The sequence below is a fragment of the Schistocerca serialis genome, chromosome 2 (genome assembly GCF_023864345.2).
Source record: "Schistocerca serialis cubense isolate TAMUIC-IGC-003099 chromosome 2, iqSchSeri2.2, whole genome shotgun sequence".
NCBI lineage: Eukaryota > Metazoa > Arthropoda > Insecta > Orthoptera > Acrididae > Schistocerca > Schistocerca serialis.
The window spans coordinates 1,035,114,836-1,035,126,412 of NC_064639.1; the positions used below are offsets into that span (position 1 = coordinate 1,035,114,836).

Below are 11,577 nucleotides of genomic sequence, written 5' to 3' on the forward strand. Positions count from 1 at the left end.
GTCGTGCCGTCACACAACGCATACATCACCTCACCTCACCTCACCGCAACAGATAGCACCGCGAGTTATTGCCTCCTCTTCCGATGAATACGGAGGCGATTATATCTATGACGCGCTAATAAATCGAATACGTGATAATCATCCTGCACACGCTCTACTGGTTGATTTAATGAGTAATATGTTGCGGCGTGCTAAAATTTCGCGAGTACTTTGCACCTGCGGCGTAACAAGTGTGCGCCTCGCACAGGACTATTACTGTCTGCACGACTACGAGGCCAATGCAGTGTTTCTCTTCAACGTCTCAACCTCTCGTTCCGCAGACACATGTCTCTGGCGCAAAACACGCTTCACGGATATTCATACAGTTTTGATTATCACCTCAAAAAGTAAAGCTATGTAATTATTAATTTGTTGATATTTACCATCTTTCTTCTTTATTTGCCACTACATTTATGTTTCTTTTGTAGATATTAATAAATATTGTCTACCTTTTGTAATTCAATATTTCTTTTATTTTAAACCAACTGTTGCAGTGCTCATGGGTAAACAGGAACATATGAGTAAGTAGGAACTTTTCGAAAAACACAGTGATGAAGAACCTAAAATTGATCCAAGTAATAAGTTCCAAACGAATCTGAAAAAAAGACGTTAAATAATAAATTGTTACAAAAGCACAGAAACAAAATTTAGTACAAATATGTGTGAATTCCTAAGCGACCAAACCGCTGAAGCCATCGGTCCCTAGACTTACACACTACTGAAACTAACTTATGCTAAGAACAACACACACACACACACCTATGCCCGAGGGAGGACTCGAACCTCCGGCGGGAGGGGCCGCGCAATCCGTGACATGGCGCCTCAAACCGAGCGTCCCCTCCACGCGGCACTTAGTACAAAACTCTGCATGAACACCAGTCCTCAGAAGTCAACCCAAAATACATAAATTCAATATCTCGGTGAGACCATTTATAGATGTCAAGAGTGCTCCCATGCACCAATAATTAGCTGAATATTATACAGTACACAAGAATAAACATATAAGAGACACCTTAGAATTTACAAAGTTTCCACCTTTCTGAATGTCAAGCATTAATCGCCTTGCAGAACAATGAATTAGTTTTGTCTGTTTGCTAAAGAAATTTGACTTTTATTAACCTTTTTCGCAGAGGCAGGCAATGTATTTGAAACGAAATATGTAATTCCACAGTATTGGCTAGTTTCAACTGTTGGCTTCATTTCAAGTGCACGTTTTCATCTTCTAGCATGTATGGCATTATGCCATAATAAAGAACCAAACATAATATAGAACAGTAATGGTGCTCCAAGGGAATTTACACCCCGAAAACCACATTGAAAAGCTAAATATCATTGGGAATCTGGGCATACGAATGTACGCTTTAAGTATGCACTTAAAATGTCACATTTTAGTATGGTTCACAAAATTCCGATGCTCTTGGAATATCCTCTGATGTCTTGTTTCTTTTATGTCATAATTATGATCTTTCAATGTTTTACACGTACGTACATACGGGCTACGTCATGGTAGCTGCCGACCGGAGTGGCCGTGCGGTCCTAGGCGCTACAGTCTGGAACCGAGCGACCGCTACGGTCGCAGGTCCGAATCCTGCCTTGGGCATGGATGCGCGTGATGTCCTTAGGTTAGTTATGTTTCATTAGTTCTAAGTTCTAGGCGACTGATGACTTCAGAAGTGCTCTGAGCATAGTGCTCAGAGCCATTTGAACCAGCCATTTTCATGGTAGCTGCGCAAGCGCGTTGTCGACTGTTATCTGCGCTCTCTGGCAACTGCTGAAACGAACCTATTTCTAACAGGTCGCGGAATATATTGCGAATTGTTGTTCGAAAAACGTTACTTTCAAAGTAAATATCCTTTTACGTAAGTTGTACTATGTGAGAGAATGTACCACGGATTTCTTAAATCACAGAGCGTTTGACTCTCATTTAAAAATCAATTCAAGATGACGATCCTTTTAGAAGAATTTCGAACCCTGAAGATCAGACATTTATGTCATTATTAAAAATTTTACTGGCACATTTGTGTGATATATCTTAAAGTGTAACACGCGCAAAAAATCAACATTGTATGCGAAAGCTTAGCTTAGTAACATGCAGTGTTTGGTGCAATTCCAATGTATACTTTCGTAATACGAAAATACACAGCGTTCATGTTTCTGCTCATCAAAGATATTTCCAAAATGTGTCTTTTTCCCTGAGTTTCGTCTTCTAAAGTGCCGGGTAATTCTACGACCGTGTATACAACCATAACCATTCAAAAGAATTGATAAGTTTTGCAGTTCTGAGGGAAAATATACTGTCACTTAACACAGAAAAAGTGTTTTTTCACCCGGGAGAAAGTGTATTTTTGACCGGGAAACCCGGACAAAATCCGGGAATTTTTTATCCTTGTCCGCGTATACACCCTGATAGAGGAAGATGAACAACATCACCGAATTTAGTGAACAAAGCTTCATTTATCAAGCTGATACTTAAAAATTTGCATCTAACCCTCGTAATTCATAGTCGCATATTTTTCTGACAAATATTAATAACATTGTATCCAAGACAAGAAGGGTGGACAGAATTTTTTTCTTGGCGTAATTTTGTCAGTTCTTAAACGCCTGCACTCAAGACACATTGTCAAGGTCTTCAACTCTGTGAAGCCAGACTCACTGTGAGATATACCATTTAAATTGGCTGCCCACAATAATGCATGTAGGTTTCTCGGCTGTCGCATGACAACATGAATGCCACAGTTCCCTCTAGTGATGAGCAAGAACCACTTGGAGTAGTCGTTGGTGCTATACAGGGACGCCCAATAGTCCCCAGCTTATTCTCATCCATCCTGTGAAAGCAAAATTGGCTCAAATGGCTCTGAGCACTATGGGACTTAACATCTGAGGTCATCAGTCCCCCAGAACTACTTAAACCTAACTAACCTAAGGACGTCACACACTTCCATGCAGGATTCGAACCTGCGACTGTAGCGGTCGAAAGCAAAATTACCCTCAGATGTAAATACACAACACACGACTGTCTGAGGATTGCTCAACCTAAAACGACTAAGGACCAGGGACAATGTTCCTTTAACTGGCGTTATAGAACTCCAGTACCCTGATCACAGCTTTGTTTCGGCCAACTCAGAAGATAATGTACAAGTTACTTTGATTGCTATTAGCGAAGATTGTAAAGTCGCTGACCTAGATCTTAATAAAAACAAGCATCATAAAATGTATCAGCCTTAATGCCACCCTACATCACACGTAATGGCGATTTCTTGCGGAATGTACATCAGCTTCCCTATATCGGCACTCATCTATCGGTATATGGAAACAATGAAATTCGACACCGTGTCAAATGTGTTAGCAGAGTTTCCGGTTGCTTACGGACGATTATTTTAGACAAACAGCACGTGAACATACGGACGTAGCCGTAAGTGTAAAAGTTTATTGTACAGCCAAGTCTAGTTTATGCGTGCGAAATTTGAGCCATCCAGAAGAGACAAGTTGCTTTGCTTGGAGAAATATCACCAGCGTGTCTAAAGACAATAATTAAAATAAACTTGTCAGACTATCATGCAAAGATCAATGTCTTCGAAGAAGCAAATGCTGTTAACAGTAATCAAATGGAAACATCGGTGGACTGTGGACTTTACCGAGGTGGGATGCCTTGTGAGGCTCAACAATACAGATAGCCGTACCGAAGATGTAACCACAAAGGAAGCCCGGACTGGGCTATGGTTCCTGAATGGGGCAGCAGCCTGTACGGGAACACTCAGGTTGACAGACTAATCTGGCCTTGTAACATTAGCTAAAGCGAGCTTGCTCTTCTAGTACTGCGAACAGCTGAAAGAAAGAGATAACTACATCCATTATTTTTACAGAATAAGTACAACTCTACCTTATGGTTAAGTGATGATGGCATATTCTTCGGTAAAATATCCCGGACGTAAAATAGTTACTTATTCGAACCTCTGGATGGTTACTCAGGAGGATCTCATCATCAGGAAAAACAAAGCTGGCGTTCTCTCAGTCGGAGCATGGAAATGTATTCTCTGAAGTTATATACAGTGGGAATTTGAGAAGTGTGATGACAGGAAGAACAGGTTTTCTTGTCAGGCGAGTACAAGGCTATAAAAACAAAATCTAATAAGGGTAAGGCAGCAGCAAGTCTAACAATGAAAAAATCAAACAGTGTATAGTCTATACGTGCTATATGTGTCTATATATTAATCAAACAGTATATAGTCTATACGTGCTATATGTGTCTAAACGTTTCTTACAGTAATGTGTAAAAATTAAAGTAAATTGGAAAGATTTTTAGTAACAATGTTTTCCTTTACGTTCTACACACACACACACACACACACACACACACACACACACACACACATATATATATATATATATATATATATATATATACATCCCCAAGGAAGTATTATAGGCCCTCTATTGTTCCTGATCTATATTAACGATATAGAAGACAATGTTGTTTGCAGATGATGCTGTCATCTACCGTCTTGTAAAGTCAGCAGATGATCAAAACTACTTGCAAAATGATTTAGATAAGACATCTGTATGGTGCGAAGGGTGGCAATTGACCGTGAATAGGGAAAAGTGTGAAGTTATTCACATGAGTACTAAAAGAAATCAGCTAAATTTCGATTACACGATAAGCTACACACATCTGAAGGCTGTAAATTCAAGTAAATACAATTACAAATAACCTAAATTGGAACTATCACATATATAATATTGTGGGTAGCGCAAAACAAAGACTGAGATTCATTGGCAGAACACTTAGAAGGTGCAACAGGCCTACAGAGACTGCTTACACAACGCTTGTCTGCCCTATTCTGGAGTATTGCTGTGCGGTGTGGGATCCGCATCAGGTGGGACTGACGGATGTCATCGAAAAAGTACAAAGAAGGGCAGCTCGTTTTGTATTATCGCGAAACAGGGGTGAGAATGTCACAGACATGATACTTGAATTGGAGTGGCAATCATTAAAACAAAGGCGTTTTTCATTGCGACGGGATCTCCTCATGAAATCACCAGTTTTCTCCTCCGATTGTGAAAACATTCTGTTGGCACACACCTACATAGGGAGAAATGATCATCACGATAAAATAAGAGAATTCAGGGCTCGCACAGAAAAATTTAAGAGCTCGTTTTTCCCGAGTGCCGTTCGAGGGTGGAAAGGTAGAGAGATAGCTTGAATGTGGTTCATTGAACCCTCTGCCAGGCACTTCATTGTGAATAGCAGAGTAGTCACGTAGATGTAGATGTAGATGAGCGATTCAACATGGCTGAAAATAGCTGAAAATGTAGGAAACGTTGCAGCCTCGTGTCCCGACCGGCGACGCTTTGGAACACTCGTCGAGAATATTGTTTCCGATCTCTTCGGACGCACCGCGATCTGGAATGTGAAAGCGGCACACGCGGCTGTTGTTGACACGTCTGCGGAGCGGCGGAGAGGCAGCGGGTGGGAACTGACACAGCGCTGCGCGGGGTGCTGCAGGCGGCGCGGAGCGGCCGTATCGCTTTCCGCGAGGGGGATGGGGGGACCAGGGTGTGGGTGTGGGTGCTTCCGGCGCGCGCGTCACGTCTCCCACACCGCCGCCGCCGCCGCCGCCGCCGCCGCCGCCGCCGTCTCCGGTGTCGCACGCCTGCGGGGGCGCTCTGCGAGAGGCGCCTCACTATGACAGAAACAGCACAGCAAAATGTCCGCGGCCCTACCAGTTTACGTCAACCACGGCAGGGGCTTGGTACATCTGTGACGATTCAGTTCTGCAATTTCACGACAGTTGGCTCTGTGTGCAAATGCTACAACCTCTACCCATTACATATTTTGGTTCGCCTAAAAGTAATGATGAGCTGATACGTCTGTTTGGCAGAGATGAATATGAGTTCGTTTTTGAACATTTTTTATGACATGGGGTTGGGAGAGGGTGGGGGCAGTATCCCTCCACAGTCCCTCGCTGGGCACACATTTTACTGACAACAACTTTACGTCTCCCGAACGAGACAGAAAATGACACTATTAATGGCAGAGACCTGAGAAGTTGTCCCTCAGATTGATATACGTACTACGTTAACACTTATATCACCAACGTTGCAACTTCAAGAGATTCAGTGGTATTTTTCAACCTAGAATACAGATTAAACTCACGTTCGCTGCTCAGAACTGAAGTAATTTACCTTACTAGCCATTACAATTGCTACATCAAGAAGAAATACAGATTATAAACGCATATTCATTGGACAAATATATTATACTAGAACTGACATGTGATTACATTTTCAGGCAATTTGGGTGTATAGATCCTGAGAAATCAGTACCCAGAACAACCACCTCTGGCCGTGATAATGGCCTAGATACGCCTGGGCATTGAGTCAAACAGAGCTTGGATGGCGTGTACAGGTGCAGCTGCCCATGCAGCTTCAACACCACACCACAGTTCATCAAGAGTAGTGACTGACGTATTGTGACGAGCCAGTTGCTCGGCCACCATTGACCAGACCTTTTCAATTGGTGAGAGATCTGGAGAATGTGCTGGCCAGGGCAGCAGTCGAACATTTTCTGTATTGAGAAAGGCCTGTACAGGACCTGCAACATGCGGTTGTGCATTATCGTGCTGAAATGTAGGGTTTCGCAGGGATCGAATGAAGGGTAGAGTCACAGGTCGTAACACACCTGAAATGTAACGTCCACTGTCCAAAGTGCCATCAATGCGAACAAGAGGTGACCGAGACTTGTAACCAACAGCACCCCATACCATCACGCTGGGTGATACGCCATTATGGCGATGACAAATACACGCTTCCAATGTGCGTTCACCGCGATGTCGCCATACACGGATGCGACCATCGTGATGCTGTAAACAGAACCTGGACTCATCCGAAAGAATGACGTTTTGTCATTCGTGCAACCAGGTTCGTCGTTGAGTACACCATCGCAGGCGCTCCTGTCTGTGATGCAGCGTCAAGGGTAACCGCAGCCATGGTCTCCAAGCTGACAGTCCCTGCTGCTGCAAACGACGTCGAACTGTTCGTGCAGATGGTTGTTGTCTTGCAAACGTCCCCATCTGTTGACTCAGGGATCAAGACGTGGCTGCACGATCAGTTACAGCCATGCGGACAACATGCCTGTCATCTCGTCTGCTAGTGATACGAGGCCGTTGGGATCCAGCACGGCGTTCCGTAATACCCTCCTGAACCCACCGATTCGATATTCTGCTAACAGTCATTGGATCTCGACCAACGCGAGCAGCAATGTCCCGATATGATAAACCGCAATCGCGATGGGCTGCAATCCGACCTTTATCAAAGTCGGAAACGTGATGGTACGCATTTCTCCACCTTACACGAGGCATCACAACAACGTTTTACCAGACAACGCCGGTCAACTGCTGTTTGTGTATGAGAAATCGGTTGGAAACTTTCCTCCTGTCAGCACGTTGTAGGTGTCGGCACCGGCGCCAACCTTGTGTGAATGCTCTGAAAAGCTAATCATTTGCATATCACAGCATCTTTTTCCTGTCGGTTAAATTTCGCGTCTGTAGAAGTGCAAAAGTGCAGTAACAAAGAAGACGCGTCATCAGATATGATTTTTCGATCTTACTTTTTAGTAACTGTATGCCGAAGAACTTCGATATCTCTTCTCAGTTTTGAAATTTGGTCCAGTTTCCTTTTATTGATCTATCGACAAATAAATAGTAATAAAACTGACACGTATGTAATGTAATGTATTATTTAAAATCTTAAAAATCAAGGAAGGTAGCAGTGAACAACTATTTGTTTAAATTATCGATTGCCGACAGTTGCCAAGAAGCAACGAATATATTAATTAACCTCTGCATTTTAGATGATACTACGTATCGCAATAAAGTGATATTTCTCTTTTCTGTTCTATAATGAATATAACTGCAAACAAAGTTTTTAATGTAGTGAAATCAGCAGGAGATAAAATCTGCTTTCATAATCGAGCATATTAAATTAATTCTTCTCTCAACGTATACAATAAGTTCTTAACAACGATCAGCAGTAATTGCTCCTGGCTATATCAAGTTGCTGACCGACGTGGCTTCGATGATATTTATTCTATGACTACATTTCTTCACCATTCACTCAGCACCTTCTTGTCTCCTTGCAACAAAAATAAATAAATAAAGTTTAACTTGAAATGTGTTGTTTCGAAACTTCTGGCTAGTTATAACTGCATACCAGATCGGGAACCGAACCCGCACCTTTGCATAGCCGAGGAAAGCTAGGTTCTGGGTTAAAGTCCCCACCGTCCCGGCCAGACACAAGTTTTAAAATGCCAGGCATATTCAGTCCATCAGTTTAGAAGGAGAAACTCGTATTACTTCCAATAATCAGATTCCTGTTCTTGAAAGATCTTCTTAAAAACTCACTATGCAAGCAAGCGAAAACGTCGTAGCCGTGGCTACTGTTGGCGTAAGAGATGGGAATATTTTAAAAAGTCATTGTATGCATACATACAACTCACAATATGACGTTATTGCCACGGAGTCTCCATTATTCTGGCAAGGCTCCCTTGTACCGTTTCCCAAGTCACTTCATACAAATTTAAGATTACTGATTGTCCAACTGTAACAGGCGGATCCCTGTTGTTCCCAGTTGTTTGATCGCCTCCTACAGACACCACTTTCATATTGACTACCCATCTCCCTCCCCACTTCACCTACCAGTAGAAATCCATCCACTATCGCCTTATCTTCGCCACGAGGCGCACTAAAAGTTTTCTTCGCTCTCTCGTGTTGGCTGTTTCTTTCATCTTTTGTACCTGTGATGTTAACAAAATCCAGTCTCCTTTATTATTTTTAGACGGGCACCCAAATTGAGAACGAATCTCGTCCACGCCAGACGTGCAGCTAAAGCGTGATCCCTCAAAGACTTTGGACTACCTTTTTTATTTTCAAAATATAATAACACCGGGAATGCGACACGTGTCGCATTTTTATTCTTTCATTTTCATTTTAAGAGCTTGTAATAATATTGGCCCTACGTTAAAGGCTTCATACGACGATCTCCCTAATAGTAAAACATTCTGCTAGCTGGAAAAAGTATCACTTGCTTGCAGAAAATAAATCCTGCCTCCCTGATTATTAGGAGAAACGCATTTCTGATTGCGAGATTTCAACATCGAAAAACAAGTATACGGGGGGCGTCCACATTTTTTCCCTGCCAATATCGATTGAAGAAATGCGAATTTGCTGTGCGACATCGTGGAATGTTCCCGCTTCAGTCCTTACAGTTTCGTGAGGTAGCTTCAAAATGGCATCTGTAGTGGAGGTGTGTTCCAAGCAGAGATATGTCATTGAGCATCGCAGATGTTCATAGGCGCTTTGAGAATGTTTAGGCGGACCTGTCAGTGAACAAAAGCACGGCTAGACGTTAGGCGAGGAGTCTGTCATCATCGCAACAAGGTCGTGCAAACTTGTCTGATCTCTAGCGTGCAGGTCGGCCACACACAGCTGTGCAATTTTGGAACGTGTGGACACTCTCGTTCGAACTGATCGACGTATCACGACCAGACCCCTCGCTGCTCAACTGGACGTCTCTTTTGCTAGTGCTGACACCCTCACCTATCATTTGGGATACTCAAAGGTGTGTGCTCTCTGGATTCCTTGTAGGGCTATCTGTGCAGAATGGCTTGCGCGTTACGAAGCTCATCGTGACAGTTTTTTCGAATATATTCACAAGCGATGAAACATGTGTTCATCATTTCGAAGCGGAAACAGTACAGCAATCTATGGAGTGGCGCCACATCACCCCTCCTCTGGAGAAAACCTTCAAAGCCACACCTTCAACCGGTAAATTCGTGGTGGCGGTCGTCTGTTACGCTCAAGGTGCAATAAAAGTGTACATGTTTCGTCTGAGGATGTTGCAATACTACGCGTTTCTTACTGTTTAGTTATTGCATATTACAGGCTTCTTCATTTCAATGGTGACTACAATGGTGGCTACGATGACAAACCTAAAAAAATCATAGCTACATTATTGCTGTATAACGAACCACCGGAGACTGTGAGTGCCGTAGACCAAAATACTCAGAAGGAATCTTTAAACAACTTTCGAAAATCATCGGTGGATTTATGGTTCACCCTGTGTACTGGGTGTATAGAAAAGAAAACAGTGATTATTATCTTGTGTAGGGTGGAGCTTTCGTCAGTATTCAAGAGGGAACCTCGTACGCCGTCATCGTTAGTGAACGGTTGTGAGATGCGAAGCTGATCAGTTTTGAAGGATTCACTACACATCGGTGCATGGTTTCGGAACTGGATGCGTCAAAATTTAGGAATATTTTGAATATGGATATGGGTGCACGTTTTCGAACTTACCTGTATACTAGACAGAAAACCATTCTGATACTTCATCAGAAGGCCTACCATGCGTTGTGTAAATTTCTCAGTATTAGACAGTACTACTGCTCGGATGGCAAAGTGCAACTTTTTTCTTATTTTTCCTGGTCTTTATCCAGTGTTTTCGCAGAGTCGATACGTTAATGTGGGTTTGGTAATGCTCGTTGCAGAGGGTAGCCTGATACCCTTTCTGGCACCAGGAATCTCTATTCGGTCGCATTTATTTCAAAAATTTGTTGCATAGAACAACGAGGATCCACGTACATGTTAACGTGGACGTAATCAGGGGACTTATAGAACAAATGTGGGGAAATTCCATATACATCTATGCTTCAGCAACTACCAATCACTGTTATTTAAGTCGCGTCACTTATGTCAAAGGACAGTAGGCACGATAATTCCGAAAATTATATTCTGCCCTTATTTTTGGCAGTTATTCTTCAGGCTGAAAGAGCACGTGGCCTGACTGAGTTATTGCTGAGCTTAGACGGTCATACGTACAGTTTTTAAATTATATTTCTTGTTCATATTTCTTTAACACTCCACTGAAGAAATGTGCATACAGTTTCCATGATTATACCCTTCTTCTTTTAGTGTGTTACGATCACATGTGTTGCAGGGTTAACTTACAGACAACAATTGTTCTTCTACAATATTTAGGGATATAGTTTCATCACTTAACATGTCTTAGATATTGTCCGACTACCAGCAGTTTACGTATTTATACCCGCATCCTACCTTCGAAACCGTCCACGTGAAGTAAATTTAGTACCAACCCGGTAAATATGCAGACGGAAAAAAACTCAACACCAAAATGTAATTAATGTAGGATCATTAAATTTCAGGAATACATTTAAGTGGTTAACTTTGCAAGATTACAGGTTAATCTAAGCTCGAGATAAGGTATTGTAAATGTAAAATGCTGATATGTTAATAACCGGTGTAAACGCCAGTGTGTTGACTGCAGCCACGCAGTCGTGCAAACATTGTGCTACACAGGTGACGGATGTCAGTTTGTGGCACGGAGTTCCATGTCTGTTGCACTTGGTTGGTCAGTACAGGTGCGGTTAATGCCATTTGTGGATGACAATGGAGTTGTCATCCGATGATGTCGTAGAAGTATTTGACTGGAGACAGATGTGGTGATCGAGCAGGCCAAGGCAACATA

General features: G+C 42.5%; 1 protein-coding gene across 1 annotated transcript in view; it reads right to left on the bottom strand.

Moving 5' to 3' along the window:
- The window catches only part of LOC126456609 (proline-rich protein 2-like), a 115,832-nt gene extending 105,421 nt beyond the window's left edge, over nucleotides 1-10,411 (bottom strand). The window contains exons 1-2 of the mRNA XM_050092353.1: nucleotides 10,389-10,411; nucleotides 5,435-5,703 (exon numbers count right to left, since the gene is read on the bottom strand). Coding sequence (XP_049948310.1) covers nucleotides 5,435-5,703; nucleotides 10,389-10,411 — 292 coding nt within the window. The remainder of the gene's footprint in view (nucleotides 1-5,434; nucleotides 5,704-10,388) is intronic.
- Between the last annotated feature and the right edge of the window lie 1,166 nt (nucleotides 10,412-11,577).